Below are 21,239 nucleotides of genomic sequence, written 5' to 3' on the forward strand. Positions count from 1 at the left end.
CTGTGTTACTCCTGAAGTACTGCTACTCACCCAGACCATGGTTTTACCCTGCCAAATTCTGAGTCCTCCCCCAGACTCAGTGATGTGCACTCCATAGTCAGTCTGAAGGTGATGGGACATGACCATTCCCTTAGGAGTAGCACCCAAAAAGAACCTGAAAGAGCCTGTTGAACATCACCTGGTCCCTTGACGTGCACTTACAGATAGCTGGTAGTTAATACTTCCTATTATAAAGTGTGTACTATTAATACTACAAATAATTTACAGATTACACAGATGGATGAATATTTCAGCATTTCCTGAGCAGTTCAAGGAAGCTGGGCTAAATCCACCTCTGGCACTAACAGGAGAACATTTCTCAGCACTTGGTCACTGAAGTACCACACTAGTAGTAAAATGCTGTTGTAATCTCCCTCTTATTTTGTGCTGCAACACACCAAATGTGAAGGGCAATTGCCCACTTGCTGCACATTGCCTTATCAAAAAACATTCTCAGAGAGCAATTCTATGTCAGTTCTGCCTGTAATGTGATATTATATGTGCTGTCTTGAAGATAATGTTTGTGGTATTTCAAAAATGATGGCATGAAATAGCTTACACTTTTCTTTTTTGAAAATGCCTGATTTTTTCTTCTATTGAAGAAGAAAAAAAAAGGAAAAAGAATTGTGAACAAAGTTTGTACTATTCCAAAGCCAAATGAGCTGGTCAGGGATAATCAGCTGTGTGAGAAGGTAATCAACTGAAAGCACTTTTGACACAGGAACTGCTTAGGAGTCAGCAGCTTCCACACTTAGGCACTTGCAGGTTACTTATGAGTGCTGCATCCTGGCATACAGTGAAGAGATCTTCCAGGAACTTTGCTCTGAACTGTCATGCAGGGCAGCATCAAACCAGGGACATACACTGTTTCTGAACTGTTCTCAGGGGCCTCTAAAGTCACACAGCTTCCAAGTATTCTGGCAGGGTGGTCACACCAGGGCACATGAAAGAAGAGTGGCCTGGTGAAAGGAAAGCACAGTGCCCGGCAAGCTGTTAACAATCCATTGCTCAGGACACCTCTCCCAAAACAAGAGAGAGCACAAAAATCAACAGAAAGGTGCTAGCCTGATGGCCATGTGTGGGCTGCAAGAAACAGAAGCCTGATGCATTGATCTATGGGTCTGAGTTAAATTCTTGTGGAAAGGCAGTTTGGGACTTCAGCCAAACCAGTGTCAATTCAGATCAAAGTCAGAGCCTCAGAATGAAATCCCTTCTCAGAGGATGAGTTCATGTTCAATCCCTAACTCTCCTTTCCCTTTTCTCCTGCTGGCCCTACCAGACTGAACTCCAGGCTACCTCTGAACAGAACCCAAGCTGTGCTTTCCATAAGTTGGCTGTAGCTGAGCATCTGGCCCAATGAATGCTACAAGTATGCTATTTTATTTCCCCCCGTGATTTATTTGAACTGCCCTCATGTAATCCCATTCCTCAACTATAAAAGAGAATGAAACTGTTTATGTGGGTTTATTGGGTGATGTCTGCTTGACAGATGCCTGTACTAGAACAGCTGCATACATGTGGTGTCTTTGGCATTTGTTATCTTTTAAAGCTTTACTTTTTTCTTTTTTTAATGCTTTTGACTTCATAAAACAAGTAGAGAGTATTGTCAGAATATATTATGTTCTCTCCAAAATTAACTTACGCTTGAGTATCTCTAATTAAGGGGGGAAAAAAAGGAAAAATACATAACCTCATATATTACTCAAGGCCTTTTGATTCCTCTCCATCTTTTAAAAGCACCACTTCAACTGGTTCAAGTAAGAATGACATGTCTATGCCAAGTGGAGGACTTGCCCCAGATCCTGCCTGTCAGTAACCAAATTTCAGAACAGAATATGAATCCTGAGGATTGTTCAAGGCTTCATCATCTTCCAGTACCAATCACCTACTTCACAACAAGGGCTGGGAATGATTCTTTGCTGGTAGCTATCCAGAAAAGACAGGGCTGTGTGGAAGATACTTTTACACGGTCCCACTTTTACATAACCAATTCCACAGACGCTCTGCACTCTCCACATTATTCTGTGGAGGAATAGAGTTTCTTCCAGAGAGTGATTCAGAGCTTCTCTTTGTACCGACCAGCCTGTGACCCTGACAGCTAATCCAGTAAGTTAGTATGAACCCCCTGCTTTATTTCTCTACTGTACTGCAAAGTTTGCTCAAGTTATCTCCTTAAAATGACACCTATGCAAATTAGCCTTAGCTGGCGATTTCTATGATGCAAGTTGCTTAAATTTAGCATCCTAATGAAACTTTTATTTCTTGTCATTCATCCAAAACCTCAAACACTGTTTTCTACCTTAGCCCACAGAATATTCAAGAATTAATCTAGTGTTGCAACACAGCACAATGGGAAGAATATTCTTCTTGTACACCAGCTAACCTCTTTCATGGCAAACTCGAGAGGGTCAGTTGTTTAGGGTTAAGAGACACAACTGTGTAATTCAGCCTAGATTTGGCCCTTGGTCTTCCTGCTGAGCCATCAATGAGGACCAGGTGTTCCCAACCTCCCTCTGCACCCCAAACCCAGAAGCCTCAGACTAAAGGTGCAGTCAGTCTGGAATGAAACTCTTAAGAACATGATCCGACTTTCAAAGGCACTGAGCACACTGTACAGAGCCAGAGGACCTGAACTTTAGACTGAGGCTTTCAAAGACCTTGGCAAGGGTTTTTAAGGGTTTTTTTTTTTTGGTTTTTTGTTTTTTTTTTTAATGAACTAGTCCCATGATGTAAACTCTATGGAATTTAGCTTATGGATTTTGGATGAAAGCTTGAAGTGACTCTGCAAATCCTGAGAATCAAGGCACTTTAGGTTTGCTGCTTAAACAAACACTAAGCCATGTCTTCTGGCCATTGTAAGACAGGTAAGTTTCATTATACGCTAAAATCAGGCAAAAGAGACCCCTTTTCTTCATGTTCTTTTCCACATCTCTAATTTATATGAATGAATTGACTGTCTGAAAGAAGTCTTTTAACAGTCTCTTGAAAGTTCATTTTATGCTCTTTATCCCATTTGCATGCTTTAAGATTTGCAGGGATCACTATGAGATCTGCCAACACTAAAGTAGTACTCAGGAAAACACTGCAGGCTCCAAGCACTGCCTGAACAAACCTAGAAGAAACTCTTCTTTCAGGGAACTGATTCAAACAAGGAAGAAAAAAGCCAGCATTGTAGCTATGTGCCTTGTACATGGGAAGGGACTGGAACAGCAGATGGCACTTAGAAAATGTGACCTATTTGGCATCGGGTTTGCCTGACAACCTTACCTGCCACTGCCAATGGAAGGAAACGCGATTGATTTCAGCTTCTTCTCGTCAGCCAGAGCCAGGCAGTTCTTCACTGTCTTCTCCAGCAGCTCCTCGCATTTGTCTGAGCCCCAGCCTGGGCTATTACAGTGGATCACAAATTTTGCAGGCAGTCCATGGCCAGCACTGACAACAGCTAGGAAGAATTGAAAATGGAACATAATTACCTTCCTCTCTTTAGGATTAAAGGGGTGTACATGTGATTAAAATAGCAATCAACAGACATTCCCTTAGCCCCTGAGAATGTTTTAGATTATAAATCACACAGCCTTAAAATATAACATGATTACAGAGACTTTGTGTTTTCCATTTTCAGCTGCATTTTGCTGTGATAATTTATAAATCATAGCTGGGATCGTGCTTATTTGAGAGAGAGCAAGAATTTGTGGCTGTCATCAAAGGAAGCACATTTATACTTAGGATTGGGTAAGGAGAAGGGCAATATCTGTTAGAACCCAAACCCAAACAAGGGATGATCTTGCTTTGGTTGGGTTTACTGCACAGATACAGTAAATACCAGGATGCTGGACAGGCACAAGGAGTTACAACTCTGATGACCTTCATCTACTCCTGCTAAATGTACAGAGTGTTCAGCTGGTTTCTGATCATACCCCAGCCCAAACTGGAGCAGTTCAGAGCTACTAGTGCTCTGCAAACCCCAAAGGAAGGATGGAAAAGAGGTGAATTAAAATTCTGGTTTTATTTCCAGCTTTGTCTCTGAATAACTATAATGAAGACATTTTGTGTGATTTCAAGACTTTGGGCCTGGCCTTATTTTAACTTTTCTGTGTATGGGTCATCCAAGATCACTTGAACAATGCTGGGCTTGGTTTCTCTCGTTCATCACATTCTTGACAGAGGGCTGTAGAGGATGCATTTAGAGATTTGCAGTGTTTGATTCACATTGTTTGTGTAACAACAGGCCAGGCCTTGTATGTACAAAGAAATGAAACATAATTTTTACCATGCTAATCCTATCTTATCACCACAATATTACCGTGGACATGTGGGGACGAAGAAGATGCAGCAGACCCTGCCTACAAACTGCTGACAGGCAGGGATTCTCCAGATGAGAGGCCTCCTTCTCTGCAGGAGAACACATTCTGGGTTCACCACTTCCCATCACAGAGCAACAACAGACTGTGCTCTGCCTGCCAGAAGCCAGGGTGAGAGGATCTCTGTCATTTCCAAACTCACTGCGCTGTGGTTGCAAATAAAAAGTTGTAACTTTGGTTTGTTTAAAAAAAAAAAAGGTGGGGGGAAGCAAGCCACCCTAATCACAAGCTGGGGGAAGAAAAACATCTATCTGAAATCCCACAAGAACATACAGTGAGCCTTCACAGAGAGTCAGCCCCTAAAATACATCACAAAAGTGTTGGTATAAAATGGTAACTTATGTCTTCACAAAACCATAATAAAAATACCAACACGTTTTTTAAAAAATTAAAAAATCAGTCTATAAGCAGAGGTACTTATAGAAATCCTCTATTCCATTCTGGAATGTTTATGAGGCATTTTGCTATTTAAGTATAGTAGAGGTAACTTGGCACATGATCATCACATATGGATACTATCTCGTGGCTGCTGCAGGAAAGGGAAAATAGACTTTGTCATATGGATCCTGACCAGGGGTTAACCAGAACATTTTGAAGGACAATGGAAGCATGAGCATTTATGTTCTTATGGGTTTGCTGAGTCCCAACATGTTGAATAGCCTCAGTGTTAGGCAATGTTAATTTGTCATAATGTGCAACTAAAATGTTGGCAGATTCAGAATACGTCATAAATCCAAGAAAAATCTATTAAAAGCAGCTGACATATCTCTAGTCAGATGTGAAATGTGGCTATCACCCTCACCCTGAAAGCATAAAATATTGTATTGATACACATGGCCAACTTTAATATTTCTAAGGGAGTGTTTTCCAGGGTAGTCATTAATTAACTCATTAAGATTCTAATGAGGACAACTGTTCATTACCAAGAGCAGCTCTCCTTTACTTCAAATGCAAATGCACTGAAATGGGAAGTAAGAAAAAATAAAGCCAACTATGGACTTATTCTGTGCTAGTCACATTCCAGGTAAGCATTCTGCTTATGGGTAGATTAAAGGGATGTCCATAGAATTGAGAAATCTGAACCCTGGGTACATGTAAGATTGAAAAATGGATGTATTAGTTCTGCTCTAGAGTCCTCCAACAAGTCCCTAACAGCCAGTTTATCCAAGTGCAGTGCAGAGCTGCTCTGGAGTAAGACTGCCAAGCAACCCCCAGATCTGAGGGATGCACTAACAGCTGAGAAAAAGAAACTTTTCTTTTCAACTTGTCACCTATTTGGAGAAGTTTGGTCTGGACTGGTAAGCAATCTCGTACAGAAGTTAGTAAAAAGAAAAAAGTGAGTAACTGATGCTGCATATTTTTGCAGAACAAAAATTCCAAGAAAAACTTATTAAAATTTTTAAAAAGCAAGGGAGAAACCCCCAAAGTATTAAGCTCCAGAAGTAAACAGTTGTAATTTTTCCTGTCAGAGCTGAATTCTTACATCTCCCCTTCGGCTGTAGTTAGGATTCGTTTACAAAACTGTGCACACTGTATTTATTTTTATAGCATAAACACAGATGGCAGAATCAGCCTTCTATATGAACAACATGGATCAGCAATTTCACAGATGGTGTAAAATTATATATTGCCATTATCAAACTTTATTACTCACATAGTAGATTTTTCTCTGAGATTACATAAATTTTGATAACTAGGCATCAAAAAGTCATAAGCTTTTATAGTGATGATTTTGGCACTGATTAAACTAACTACCCAAGCAGATGCTGAACTTTAGGCACATGCTGAAGTTCAGTGAAAGTCAGCAGCATTTCAGCAAAGCAGATGTTTAACAGAATTGGACTCAAAAACCAACATCTCATTAATTGCTTTTCTGAACTGTGCCCTTAATGATCAACACTGAGTGTGCATGCACGTACCTGTGAACGGCCTGGCTTTACTGTACCACTACAGCACTGCCCATTTCCCAGGTGCTTAGGCAAAGGTTACTTAAGATGCAGTGTGTGCAGTTGAACTGTGGAGAATACAACCACACAGCCCTTGGGAGCTGCCTGCAGACAGCAGAGCCCCAGCACTGCTGCAGGGGAAGCTGGGCTGTGGGAGCCAAGCCCCGCTCCCACGGGGCTCTGGGTGGGGGTCCCGAAGCGCAGCCTCACCTCCGGCTATGTCCAACGGCCCGTTCTTTTTGCGGAGCTCAATGACGGCTTCCACAAACTCCTTGCCACCTTTCTTTTCCAAAGTGCTCCCTGAACAGAGAATTGTTAGTTTACTCCTCTGATCTCAGCAGACGTGTATTAATTCACTTCTGTTACATCAGTCTAGAGTTTTCTGCCCAAACATTTTTTGGGGACTGCAAAGTAAGATCTAAACCTTTTGGGACTTGAGAATTAGCTAGTCATTAAAAACAACAACAACAACAACAGAAAGAACAAAAAGACAACCCTAACAACCCGAAAACCTCACACTGGTATCCCTTGCTAACATTCTCAGACTTGAATTTACTGTCAAAAAACATTTGACATGACATCCCTACCTCCCTTCCTTCTCATGAGCATCTCTTAGTGTGAAATGTTCTAGAAGAATGTGCTAGCTCAACAGTGGTTGAAGGTTCGTAATTCCTTCCCCTAGGATTCATTTCCCCTCTTCTCTTACAAATTGTTTTAAAGAGCCATTTGCCACAATAAGAATTTGAAACTCACCTGATCTTGGTCCCTGACCCCAACAGGTGGCCCCAGGAATGAAACAGTCTCGTGAGTGCAGCGGGCTGCTTTACTTGGTAACTGCCCAGCTTGTTGAGCCACCTTTAACCAAGAGGAAGAGCCTCAGAAATAAGGAGAATCTCTAAGGAACACATTCCTCCAATGAACTTCTCTGACTACAACTAAGGAGCTGGACAAAGTTATTCTGGGAGGAGAAGAGCTGTGCAGTGTGTCAGGGCAACCAAAAGGTATGCTGTTTACAAAGGCAGTCCATCACTAAATGGTTTAGATCTTATTTTGCAGCTCTAGTTTTAAATATTAATGAAAGAAAAAACAGCCCAAGAAAGCATTTTCCTAACTACATAAGCATCCCACATAATTTTGCATATTAATTATACAGATAGATAAATAAAAAGCAGTGATATCATAAAGGCTCTGATTTGAGATATTGCTTTGAAAACTGATTTCCAAAAGTTCAGAACTAGGATCTCTAAAGATCTAGACATTTATTTGGTGACACCCCTTACTTCCACTGATGAAGAAAGAAAAAAAATGCAATTTCTGATGGAAGTGCACATACTATATGCTCCAGGAAGCAGAGTCCCTCCTCCAAGATTCTGGTTACTAAATCAGGTTATATAGCTCTAGGAACAAAGAAGACTGCAAGATGCTTTTGTTTTGTTTTGCTAGATTTCTTCCAAACTGTAAAGTTGAAAACAATGCATTTGTTTTCCATTCAAAAACTGTCTCTGTGACCCTGAGTCTATTTTGTTCGTGGGAGTTTATTGCTTTTGGGGTACAAAAGCTGAGGACAATTACAAAAGCTATGCCTTTTCATTGGCTTTTTCATAACCAGTTCACAACAGGGTTTGCCAAAAACTGGATTGCAAGGTCAGACTGTGTAGGTCAGAGTGTAATTTGCTGTTTGTGCTCATTTAAGCTCTTAAATATAAATACTTCAGTCAAACTCCTAAGGATTTCCTGAAACTTAAAGCTGCCTATCCCAGTGCAACTGAGTGGGAGGATCACCTTACAAATCTCCTAGAAAAGACACTAGTGGCTTTATTTGTAGGAGCAAGGTGTCTCAGTAGAGTGCTGGGAAAGGAGATTCAGAGCAGCACTGAGGTGCTTGGAAGCACTCTACCCTTCAAAGGCAGTGAGGAAAGTACAACACCCTGTGCCCTTTGCTGAGCCCATCCAGCAGATATGACTGATTCCAGGGTCTTATAAAATCACCCTGAGAAGGGATGGGGAGGGAATGAAACTGCCTTCCAATCTAGTTATATTCTTGTTGTATATATTTCCATATCATTCCCATTTATATTTATATATATGCCAGTTATATTCCCCATGAGTCCATGGACTCTGATCAGTCCTAAAACCCATGACATTCATAATCCTTAATTTCTCTTGTTTCAAGGGGAAACATAATTAAGCCTTGTGCAGAACCTAGGAACACAAAGTTCTATTAAGTAGGTCATTTCTTTGCCATTGCAAAGCTGTTGTACATTTAATGGAATTTAGCCTAGTTTGGTTTAATTCAATCCAGAAGGATCAGCTTTTTCCCTTCTATTGGGAATTAATTTATAATTAAAAGCAATGAACAACCATGTCAGTTTATTCCACTGAGCTCTCTTCTTGCAGATCTGGTACAAAGAAGAGAAAAAGTAATATTTGGTATGAATGACTGAAATATTCTGCATTTAGTCCTCAATTATGCTGTTCTTCTGATTAATAGTGAGGGTTTATATTGAAATCATACTTGACATCTATGCTGTAAATTAGCTTAATCTGGCAAAGGACAGACTGTATTTAACCATTCTCCACTACACTAGCAAGTTTCTTGATGGAAGTCTTGCTTCACAGCTTCAAGGTTAGTAGCTTATTTGCTCACAAGCATAAATATGTGTCACTCCCATGAGAATAAGATCATTATCTCATGCTTTCCAAGCAGGCATTGGTATCAGTGTTGAAAACAGCGTTAGCAGAAATTTAGGCTCTAAAATTCTCAGGATAAGCCCCCAGTACATTTAAATTGTTAGGGAAGAAACCAACAAAAAATTAAAAAAAAAATTTAGATGGGTAAAAGTTAATCATTGGAAGCTAAGCATTTGTGCACTTCTATTCTTTCTTACAGCAGTCAGAGGCAACAGGAACCTACACTAAGGAATGAGCAGTCCAACTTCAAGAGACAATTTTCTTTGCAGAGTATCAAAGCATTTCTTTGTCACAGGGTAGGAGACAGGCACATTGGCTGAATGGGTCTGACAGACTTTGGTAGCATATTCTTCAGGTACAGGCTACTATGACACTCTGCATATTATTTAGCCAGCAAAGTCACAGTGCTTCTGCCTCAACAGGCCAACCAGAGCTACATTTCTCCGCTTGTTACTCAGAATGCAGCCCTTTCAGAAAAAAACAGGTGGTGCAGGACATGTGTCCCTCCAAGTCAGTACTGAAAACAAGGCCTCAGGCATGGGGGGAGCCCATTCTCACAGCGATGGTGAGGTCAAGATGAGATGCAGAACAGAGGCTGGGATCAGCTGACTTGTTTTTAAGCACTGCCAGCAACTTCTACATTTGGCCCAAATTCTGCCTTCTCAAATTACCAAGGCAGTTCAATCAAAGTACTCCTACCCTTTTATAAAATCCTTTAAAATTTGGTGTATGAGAGGGTTAGGAGAAGGGCTAGGAAAAAAATTACTCAAGGGACAGTTAAAATGGCTGAATTAAGAGGTCTGTCCTGTTTCCTGTCATGCCTTCTCTCATCTGTGTAGCTCAGGTGACTGATGTGTGTGCAGCACTAGCCTGGGCTTGTGGGTGTGAAGACCATGGAGCAGGGCAAGGAAGGTCATTGGTCTGTAAAGATATTCTTAAGAGTTTGGAAAATACAAACAGGTTAGATCCAGCCCGTGAATCCAGATATGAACATCTGAAACTTGGCATGGAGAGGGTGCACTGGAACTGGTTAAAATCTAAAGATGAAGACTCAAGCCACATTCAAACCAGGCACTTGGCAAACCAACAATGTTGTAATTAATTTTCCTTGGTCACGTGCCTGCATTTAACGCACTGTTCCTGCACTTCAATTTTGGTGGTGCACTCCGTGGTTACTTCTGAAAGGATGATTTGGCAACAAAAACCAAAAATGCCCACTAGGTTTGTAATTGTTCATTTCTTGTTATGATCAGTCGGGACTGCTGGAAGTGAGAAATGAATGCAAATCTGCATAGCTACAACAAGCTGGTGGCTGCTGATCGACCATGCACACACATACGAACTCCGCAGCACTGAACTTGCCATTACCTACTTCACCACCGGTGTAGAAGTCAGAGTTTGTCGGGTGAACGACAGCATCACTGTCGATCGTGGCAATGTCAGCCTGTACAACTTGCAACTACAACAGGTAAACAGATGTATATCAACCACGTTGGACAGAGACCCAGCACAGGCTCTACATTTACACATGTACCAACGTCCATATTTTCCTACCTTTACATCTCCAAACCTTGCGCCAAAGGAGTATGCTGAGTTGTGTGTGCAGGTGTGTGTAGAGAAAGGGGTGTAGGGAGCAGGAGGAGGAATATTGAGTATGACATGATCAAATAAATGTTAAAATGACAAGTCAGAGCAATCACATGAGATCATTTCCAAAGTTTTAAAATCAGCTAATGCCCCATTTCACTTTGCAGAAACCTAGAACAACCAGTTCCCCACAGAGCATGACATTAAAATATGGAATCTGTTTAAAAAAGAGAAATTCAGGATCATCAAGACAAACAAAATAATTAGTTTCTCCATTTTGTCAGCACTAATAAGCTGACAGCCACTGATTTTCATATGTAAAGCCATTCATCATTTTGTTTCTAAAAATGCCAGTTTCCTTCATATGTAGGAAAGTATGTATTTGCAGCCAGGGTTGTACAGAATTTGCTTTAAAAAATACAAATAATTGTTTGTATAGTTTAAAAGTAAGGCGTATCTTTTAATTATGTGATGGAATAGCTAAGACATTTGCAGAAATGTATGTATTTTTAAGAAAGGCTGATATAAAAATTAGCCTTCTTAGACCATTTTTCTTGTGAAGTTACTTCTCTGCATTCCCATAGGAAATGCAACAGTATTAGAATTATGGGTTGTATTCCATTAAGGAAGTTTCAAAAAAAGGCAGCAACAGGTCTACTCAAATAAGAAGGAAACGTAGTACATAATGCATGAAAGGCAATTTTTGTTTTGCTGAAGAATAAACTTCTATTAAAGGAGGATTTTTTGATTTCTTATCAATCTGAAACAAGAGAAAAGCATCAAAAGTGATTCTCCACCCAAGATAGTTCACTCTTGGTATAATATCAGTATTTGTTTCCAGCTGAATGTAAAAGTGACAGGGAGGAATTGAAACATAATGGAAACAAATTATTGACTGAATTAAACATCAAATCAAGGTATGGAAGATTTGAGGACAGCTAATTATGTAATAAGCCCTTTCCAAAATTTTTAAGCCTAGACTAAATATCGAAATAAAATCCCTGAGATTGCAGGTAGAATGGAGAAACTGCTTATTTTGAGAAAAACCTGACAAAAAAGTATTTTAGTCCTCAAAGTATTCAGATAAGAAACCCCCCAAAATAGCTAACAGTCACATTTGATCATTATGGAAAAGAATTTAAAATTTTTGAACTGAAATCAGCTTGAAGACTAGCAACAGCTGCAAATGTTCTGAATTGGTCAAAAAGTGTTTTGAATATAGTTCTTCAAAAAAGCAGGACCTGCAAGATTTGAATTTCTGCTCTGATTAAAGGTATGAAGCCCTAGAGAGTAAATTCTGGGTTCCATAATTTCCATGTGACCGTTAGTTGTGTCAACCCATGCCCCATTTACCTAGGTCATCTTTAAGGTCAATGTCAGCATTGGTAGGATTGATAATGGCCTCCACCTCGAAGCCGGCTAAATTACTGATTTCACTGTGAATAAGGTTCAGCTGAAAAGAAAAGCATGAGGTGGGAAATAACAGGACAGCTGGGATATCACAGAGAAGCTGCAGAAAAGTGAGCTTTGCAACACAGATGGAGATAGCATCACTGCAAACAAATATGCAAAATAAAAGGCAGGTCATGAAGGGATATTAGCCCAAAAAATTCAAACACAAGACTCAAACATGGTTCATACTGGGAGAACATGAATGTACCAACTAGTAAGCTCTGTTTTGGTTTTACACTGATCACTCTTTGGGATTCTTATTATTATCCAGTATCCAAAGAGGGCTTACAAGAAGTCTGGATAGGGACTTTTCATGAGGGCATGGAGTGACAGGACAAAGGGAACGGCCTTAAACTGAAGGAGGGGAGGTTAAGATTAGATCTTGGGAAGAAATTCTTCCTTGTGAGGGTGGGGAGGCCCTGGCACAGGGTGCCCAGAGAAGCTGTGGCTGCCCCATCCCTGGAAGTGGTCAAGGCCAGGTTGGAGAGGGCTTTGGAGCAAGCTGGCCTGGTGGAAGGTGTCCCTGCCCATGTCAGGGGGTTGCACTGAGATGAGCTTTAAGGTCCCTTCCAAACTATTCTGTGATTCTAATTTTGCCATTAAAGGAGGGTATTTGTTTCTTCCCCAAGTATAGAGATGAAGGACTCCTAAGCATCCCTTAAGCATCAATTACAGGGATGTGCTGGAACTATTCTGCACTGAAACAGGATCAAAGCTGCTGCTGCTCCTTCTTTAAGCCAGCAAACATGAGCCTATCTCTAAGAAAGCAGACACTTGTCTCCAACAATTCCTCCATCCCAACAAGGGGACGTGTTTTTTGGTTTTTTTTCTTTCCTTATCAGTGGTCACCATGTTCTGTATTCCAGCACTTCAGTCCTCATTACAGTTCTGCAGCCTTTGGGAATGTCTGGTGAGGTACTGTAAACAGGCACATGATATGTGCTTATTGCTACTAGTTTTTATTTTGTTTGCTTTACTTCCTTTTGTCCCTTATGAAAGCAGAAATTTTTAAACCCACCCATTAATGCTCATTTACTCCTCTAAATACCCCCATGTATTTCAAGCATGTCTTTCAATTTCTTTCTTGTTATAAATCAGAAGGATTTCTCCTGAAATCACAGGAAGATTTCTCCTCTCTCCTGAGGCACACAGGGAACTGCGGAAGGCAGCACAGAGATCTAGAGACTGACCTCACATCTGCACTATGAGTTCTTAAGAGACAGTTTGGGGGTCTCCTCATAGGATGTGACCCACAACACCAAACCAACTCTACAACTTGATGCAACCTAATGGGAATGCTAAACTTGGCAAAGGTCAAAACTGCAGCTATGGGAAGTTTCTAACCAAAGTTTGACACTGCTTCATAGCTTCTGTTGGAAATCTGATTTCACGGGAACCATGTTTATTACTGACAAAACTTTTAATACTTTAAAAGTGCAAAAGATTTTCCAGACTTTTGCATTAGGGGAAATACATTAGCTACAGCATAACCAATGCCTGAGTTTACAATATGTATTTTAAATTATTTTTCCAGTAGCTGTTTGGGTGAGACAGAAAACAACCAGGAAGGAGAAAGCTCTCATTCATTTATGCAATTCCTGCAACCAACTGCAGTTAGGCCAGGCTTTCCTTTTAATCCAAAGCCCTCAGCCTACAAAGCATAACATTCATCTTCAGGCATGGCACTTTAAATCATCCATATCAGAATTTTATCTCTTGTTTGTTGCAGACCATGTTCTTAAACTTAACTCTTCAAATAATTTCTTTGTTTATGTTAATTTATTAACAGGAAATACAAGCCAGTCCATGAAACACATACACATGAATGGGACTTTTAAGGAGGCCATCATCCCTAGATTTAAATTTTCTGAAAAAAATATTTCCATTTAATTTATTTGATTCTATGAATTGGCCTTCTTTCTCTTTTTAAAAGCCTGCAATTTCATATAATTTGCATATGTTGCTTGAGTAAACTATGTTACCTCAAACTAGGGTGATTTTGACTAAAAATGAATGTAATTCAGTCCTGTTTTAAGTACGTGTCTGTTCAGGAATTTGTAATAAAATGTAAGAAAGCTTCCTTTCCAAATAGCTTGGAATCCTTTAATACTTCACACGTGGTGAGTTATTCATACTGGAGTTTGAGTCTTGAGTTTTGACTACAAGCAACGGCTGTTTAAAAAACCAGTCAAATCAAATCAAATTAAACCAAAATGTTAAAAAAACTTAATGAATTTTAAAATTAAAAAAAACAACAGCAAAACACATGCACACACCACGACTGTTTTGTGGAGATTACAGTATGTTCCTAAACATATTTTGCTCATTCTGTAAGTGATTTTTTTGATTCCTAATTCTGTGCTCTACAAGTTTTTGCCCCAGATCTATCAGCTGCAGACTGTTTTTGTTTTGGACCTTAAATCTATCCCTGAGCCTACTCATATATGGGATTTACATAACAGCCAGCTGGTAATTAAAGTTTAAATTTAGCATCAAGAAGAAAATGCTTAAAAAGCTGCCCATGACTGATAGCATGTGTTGGCAGCTAAGTATTATTTTACTAAATTCTGCATTTACTGCTCAATGCACTGTTAGCTATCCATTTGCCAAAAACAAATAAAAAAATAATCAGAATTTTTCCCATGGAATTAAATCCTCCAATGAGTAATTGCTCACTACCCAACAGTATGAAGCATGTCTTAGGCACAAGTGATCCCCTAAAGGGCCACTTAAAAAAAATAAATAGACACAACTTGCATATACATGTGCAACAAAGAATGGACATAACTTGAGGTAACATTTCAATTAAAGGACAGTTAGATAAAATGCAGATGGCACTTAGCACATCCAGGAATATCTTCTAAGCCAAGCCTGGCATTTCTGATTTCAAACAAAATTACCTTAAAAGTATTGAAGCTTTTTCTTGTATGAGTTTCATACTGAAAACTGACGATGCCTAGTGCAGACCAAAAGCTGAGGTCTCTTGGAAAGTCCAAACCTTAAAGCTTAGGCTTGAGATCCTGCAACTCTGCCTCTACTTTGCAATACTCTCAGGAAAAACAAACTCGTTAATGTGCACAATGCCACATTTCCACTGAGATGTCACTTGTGGATGTGCAATCATTTACATATTAACTAGATTTTAATAATTAATGTGGCACTAATAAACTTATACAGGTATAACTGAAGGATTCTTTGCCATTTCGTGACTTTTAAGAATTTCCAGCTGAATGTCAGCAGTTACCTAAACATTTAGCGCAATAACTGGAATTTAAAAAACTGAACAATACCCAAGTCTGCAACATTGTCATTTGTGATTTTTGCATCAAATTAAATGTAGGGTTAGTAGAAGGATGAAGAGCTGCTCTTGCAAATAAGTTCCTTCCCTTCCATAAACATGGAGCCTAGAAAAATATTTTTTTCCATTAAACACTTATGAATGGTGTGATATCAAAACCAAGATTGTTTTCTTCCTTCCCTGCATTTAGCAAAGGATTTTCTGATCTCACAGATAGATAATGGTTTTGCAAACCACACAGATGGCTGGAAAGGTGCTCAAGAATGTCACAGAAGGTTTGAAAGATCCTGATTGATTGACTGATCTCAGCAGCAATTCTTCAAATGCCTTCCCTAACCCTCGGAACATGATCTGTTTGATTTGGAGTGTTCCCTCACAGAAGACAAACAGGTTTTCATTTTCTTTTAATTTCTCTTTTCATTATGTGTTACAACAAAATGCTAACACCTGGTCCCTCTCATGTGCAGGGCTAGCTGACAAGGACCCAGTGCAGGGATGGATGTGTCACACCAGTAATTTTATCCGGGGGCTGGACTCAAGTGAATGAGAAAGCCAGAAGTCGATTCCCCAGTATTAGGACACACCGGGAAGCTGTACAACAGACACTGGCTTTGCCCACCACAGCTTAAAGCAGTCCTGGAGTTCATGATTTTCTTCCACTGAGCCCAACAGCAAAGCCCCACTGATTTGCTGGGTTAGTCTTGCTGGAACACAACACTAGGTCTTATTACAGTTTCCTATGGTAACTAAAATGACCTCAAAATCAGCTCCAAAAGTCTGATGTTACTTGCCTTCTTGAAACAGTAATGTAGACTACAAATTTTGGGTTCTAATTTAGTCATCAACATGTTTTTGAAAAACCACTCCCCTAACAGGAGTAAAATAAAAACAAATCCTACCAAATCAGCCACCTAGCTGTAGCTGTAAAATTAAATGTGGAAAATCAGAAGTAATGAAAAAAATGTTACTCTCATGCATGTTACTTGGCAAACAAACTGGAGGATAAATGGAAAACAACCTCAGTATGAAATAAAAATGAGTCAGAGGAGTTACATTCCACAATGGACAATGGCTCATCTTTTATGGCTTACAACACAATGATCTGATTATTGAATGATAGCAGAAAGATGCAGTTTTACTTAAGAAAATTTTGCATCACAAATTAAAGGCAGGTTTCCGGATAAAAGACCAAATTAATTTAATGACTCATCTCTTTAAATGGATTCTCTTTAAGCAGATATATATTTGTATTAAACCAACCCACATCCCAAATCATATTCACAGGGAAAAAAAGAATTGTTGATCTCTAGCTTTTCATAAAAGCATCATCCATTATTACACAACATTAACTTCTGTAAATCACAAAGCAGAACACAGCATAAAACCATTATTATGAACAAATGTCTAAAATAGGTTTTGATAAAAACCTGTAAATCATTTACATCAGCAATGAAGTGGGCTGACTGTTGGAAAAAACACATTTTATGCTTAGAATTATCTCTTTGGCAGATGCTTATCTGTAACAATTATGTTGTTTATGAAAGAGAGAGATTACAAGCACACAGGCTTTCCTTCTAATTTAGTATTTAATTATGTAGTCACATGAAGACTTATTTATGCACTTTTTAAAATGCTTTAGAAGTTGTTTCAGAGAATTTCTTTGATGAGAAAAACTGATATACATCTCCTTGATTGCTCAGTGGGGAAATGTCCATTGTACCTCGATGTTTTGTGGAAAAAGGGGTGGTAGGAGGGGGCTGTTCCCTAAGCAGCACAGAAAAATAGGTATTAATTTATAAAAATGCAGGATCCTACCTTCTGGCCAAGAAACAGGCTTTTGGTGGACAGGACTGTGAAACCATCTGCAGGAGTTCCCTCTGTTGTACTGTCAGCACTGGCTGATTTGCTCACTTCTCCCTGCTTCTTCTTCCAGAAATATAGTTAATTAGTTAACTCAAGACTCTGAGAAAAACAGTTTAATGACACTAAGATATATGACATGCACTAAATGCTTAGCAGGCAATAAAATGCCTGTACAAACAGTGGTGTTGGATTTTATCCTGTAGTCCAACCAAAGTGCCTGATAACAGCTGAAGGGATCAATAGGAAAAACGACCTCAACGTCTGCAGATCTACAGGTGCCTCCTCCTGCCCACAACAGTGCACAGCTGAGACGACAGTTGTCTTAAATGTTGCAGGAAAACATAGAAACAGCCCCAAACTTTTAACAGCTTTCTAATGGCTTTTGTGGACAAACAGATCTTTGTGTGTGGGCAGACACTCATTGTAAGCTAGAAATTGACTTGTCAGAGAATAAATTTTATCTGTGAAGGGAGGTGCTCCCAGATTTCACAGACTTATTTTTAGAAATTCTCCTTTGTAATGTGGCTGTCCTTAGAAGTAGTGTCAAGAGAGAATACATCTACTTTCTATCTGCCTGCTTGCAGGAAATGGGCTGAACAATTTTCTGTCTTATTTAAAACATCATCACCTACTTTCATCTCCAGTGAAACTGCTGGAGGAGAGAGAAGGAGTTCCCCTCAACCACCATTTCTCTTTTCAGCTTTATTACTGCAGTGAAATAACAGGTTTCAGGTATTAATTGGTTTACTGAACAAGAAGGAGGATTAGAACATTTTGAAAAAGAAGAAAATTCCTAAAGACTGTGGTTATAAACTCAACTGGTGCCAATTTCACATTTTCAATAAAATTATTATTTACAATTTCATAAAAATATTTGGTGCCCCAGCAATATCTCTGTTGAAGCAAAAAAAAGGACACCTGGAACACTGAGCAAGCCACTGTTCTCCTATTGTCCCTTTCCAAAGTATATAAACAAAGTTTGAGGCTGAACAACTAAAATAACTGATGCAAGGGTACATTGTGCTTTTAGAAGCTGTAACCATGCTTTACTTTACACAAGTGTTTTGAAAATTAGATTTTCATGGGTCTTATTTCAATTCCCTAGGAGTTTACTGTTAGCCAAATACCAATATAGTAAGCAGACAATACAGTTTATTGTGTGGAAGAAAAACAGAACCCCACAACAGACTTCCTGCTTTTGTAATCAAGCAGGGCAAAAAAATTCCAGATTTAGGGGAATTATTAATGCATGGTTATTAGAAGCACTGTATTTGAAATGTCAACTAATAGGTGTTCTGAGGGAGAAAACTAAATTCAATAGCTCAGAAAACCAAAAGAGTGAAACAATCAAAAGAGAGACTAAGTAAACAGCAACAGGATATATACAGAAGCTTTGCTTGACCCAGAGGGAACTTCTACATTCCTTGTCCATTTCATGTGAAATTCCTGTACTTTTCTTCCTACTTTCCAAACTTACTGCTTAACTGTCGTTGCTTTGCAAAAGAAAAAATATCCTTGGCTACACATGTACACATTAGAAAGATTTCCTACTCCTACAAACTGATACCTGTAAGGCATGAGCCGTACAGCCTCCAGACACTTTCCTCTTGTCTCCTGGTACACCCTCTGCCCACCTCGGAATGTTTCTTACAAAGAACAGAGGATTTATGGTCCATCTGTCTGTGCTGCAGACCTGGGCCACTCCTGAGGATGTTCAGGCTCCAGGTGCACCAGGGAGAGGGCAGAGCTCATCCTCCCCTGCTCACTCTGTGGCTGAAATCACCATTGGTAACAACACTGCAATGGGGAGCTGACCCAGTGTGAAGCTCCCTGCAGCTACTGCTGGCAAGCTTTGGGTTTAAAATAAACACATTACTCTACCTTGGATTTCCTTGCTCCTTTCTTGCCCCCTGTTTTCTTTGATACAGGTTTTTTCTGTGATGGAGACTTTGCCTTCTTTGCTGGGGGTGGAGTGATGATGGCTTCCAGTTTTCCTTTCGATCCCCGCTTCTTTGCCAACAGCTCTGGGTGAATATTGGGTAACACTCCACCACTGGCTATGGTGACCCCTTTCAATAGCTAATAATAAAAAAAAAAGTTCTACATGACAAATTCCAGTATTTACTCACTGATAAATAGAAAATAGGATTTACTGCAAATTTTGTATACTGCCTTGAGTTTCTCCACCATTATCCTTGAAGAAGAGATGAGAAATGCATGAAATGGAGCTGACCACATACTTGATTTTAACTATAAAGGGAGCATGTGTTTTTCTTGCACACGTGATGGTCACTGTCAGCATCTCTAGGGCTCACCTGAGATCTGTTTCTCTGAATCCATGCCATGAAGGCTGTTACCCAATGAGGAAAAACAAGGCAGCCCCAGGCACACACCTGAGGGCCCAGCAGGGCAGCCTGTGAGAGAAAAATGGGACCCCAAAGTCCAGGTGTAAGACTACAGTGGATGCCCCACTGAGAAGAACCCAGTATATTTCCCAAGTGCTGCATTTTCCAACAACTGTATTATTAAAAAGTGTTTTTTCCTCAGAAAAATAAATTTCAAAATGGAGGGCAACATTTATACAAATCTCTATACCTGTCTTTCTTCAAAAAAATATGCATTTGAAGATCAATATTCAAAAGTGTGCAGTGTACTCAAGCCTTTAAAAGAAGAGTTGAAATACATCAAGTTCTGTATTTAAAACCACATTAACTCATTTTTATACATCTAACTGTGACTAATTCAATATTCAGGAGGATACAGACAGTGACATCAAAGTCCCCCAGGTGCTCCCACCTTCTGATTCGTGTTCACTGCTCCCCAGTCTCAACTCAGTGAGGCTCCAAGCTTACAAAGGTATAATGAATGGAAAGTATTACCAAATTTCAGACAAAACCAGAAGGAGGGTGGTTGGGGGAATATTTTTCCTGCTCCATCATGATACACAGATTTGGAAAAAGTATCTTTTTAGAGAGGTTTTTACAGCACCTCACACAAAGATACATTAATCCTAGCCACTGCCTCTGGCTGACACCACAGCACTGTAATAATAATGCCAAATCTTTTTATGGCCAGGTTAAAGGCATCTTTAAGTCTGCAAAGGACACAGACTTGCAGGAGTTTAAAGCTCTTCTGTGGTCACAGTAACAGACTTCAGTGAGAACAGGATAGGTCCCACTGAGACCTCAGCTGTCTAAGGGGGAAACTAAAAACAAACAAAAAAAAACAGCATCTGCAGGATTTTCTGTGTCCTTGAAGAATTTATGACAATACCCCAGTCCAACAGAAGTGGCTGTAACAGTGTTAGCAAACATCATGTTACATCTCCATTGCATTTTTACACATTTTAGGAGTGCTGAAATACATAATTAAGCTAAGTGCTGTAGTTAGCTACACAGCCAGCATGCTAGTGAGTGTTTCCTGGTGTGCTGCTCAATAAGCAGAGGTCTTGAGTTACAAGTCAGCTATATGAAAAGACAATTTAAGAAGCCCTAAAGGAAATCCTGGCCTTCACATGGCAGAGGTTTTTCTTACCTGATTTAATTCTTCATCATTTGCTACAGCCAACAGGATGTGTCTAGGAGTGACTCGACCCTTCTTGTTGTCCCTTGCAGCATTTCCAGCCAATTCCAGAATTTCCGCTGGGGAAAAAGTAAGCTCCTTTTCATTACAGTGTGGTCATTAAGAAATTCAATGTATTATTTAGCATCCATGCAAAAAGGTATGGGAATTATATCATGTTACTCCTAACTGCTGTAGATACCTTCAACAGACATCTAACTCTAAAATTATCATTTTGTTTTTATATGTCTAATCACTGAAGAACAAATGCACACTTAAGTCCCGTGCTTTAAACTAGAATTATTTTTTTTATTCTTTTGAAACAGTTTCCCCAGATTCCTCACTTTTCAGTGTTCTTCTCAAGGGTACTGTGTGCTCATCTCTTAGGACCGCTCTCATATCAGAGGACAGAGTACAGTAGATACATAAATTCTAGAGGTC

The 21,239-nt window shown here is 39.6% G+C and overlaps 1 protein-coding gene and 1 long non-coding RNA gene across 5 annotated transcripts in view; both read right to left on the bottom strand.

Moving 5' to 3' along the window:
• Nucleotides 1–21,239, bottom strand: part of MACROH2A1 (macroH2A.1 histone) — a 42,961-nt gene that overhangs the window by 1,436 nt on the left and 20,286 nt on the right. Inside the window, exons 3-8 of one of the 4 annotated variants that reach the window (XM_068205776.1) lie at nucleotides 20,772–20,878; nucleotides 19,119–19,316; nucleotides 17,190–17,297; nucleotides 10,406–10,496; nucleotides 6,557–6,646; nucleotides 3,307–3,481 (exon numbers count right to left, since the gene is read on the bottom strand). In XM_068205776.1, coding sequence (XP_068061877.1) covers nucleotides 3,307–3,481; nucleotides 6,557–6,646; nucleotides 10,406–10,496; nucleotides 17,190–17,297; nucleotides 19,119–19,316; nucleotides 20,772–20,878 — 769 coding nt within the window. Of the gene's footprint in view, nucleotides 1–3,306; nucleotides 3,482–6,556; nucleotides 6,647–10,405; nucleotides 10,497–11,977; nucleotides 12,078–17,189; nucleotides 17,301–19,118; nucleotides 19,317–20,771; nucleotides 20,879–21,239 lie in introns of all 4 variants that reach the window. The other 3 variants (XM_068205774.1, XM_068205775.1, XM_068205773.1) reach the window with 3 other exon arrangements.
• On the bottom strand, nucleotides 4,074–6,550 carry LOC137483024 (uncharacterized). The gene is made up of 2 exons (XR_011004320.1): nucleotides 6,320–6,550; nucleotides 4,074–4,546 (listed from the first exon to the last, which is right to left on the bottom strand). It is a non-coding gene; the product is annotated as an uncharacterized lncRNA (long non-coding RNA).

The sequence above is a fragment of the Anomalospiza imberbis genome, chromosome 15, assembly GCF_031753505.1.
Source record: "Anomalospiza imberbis isolate Cuckoo-Finch-1a 21T00152 chromosome 15, ASM3175350v1, whole genome shotgun sequence".
NCBI classification, from domain to species: Eukaryota; Metazoa; Chordata; class Aves; order Passeriformes; family Viduidae; genus Anomalospiza; species Anomalospiza imberbis.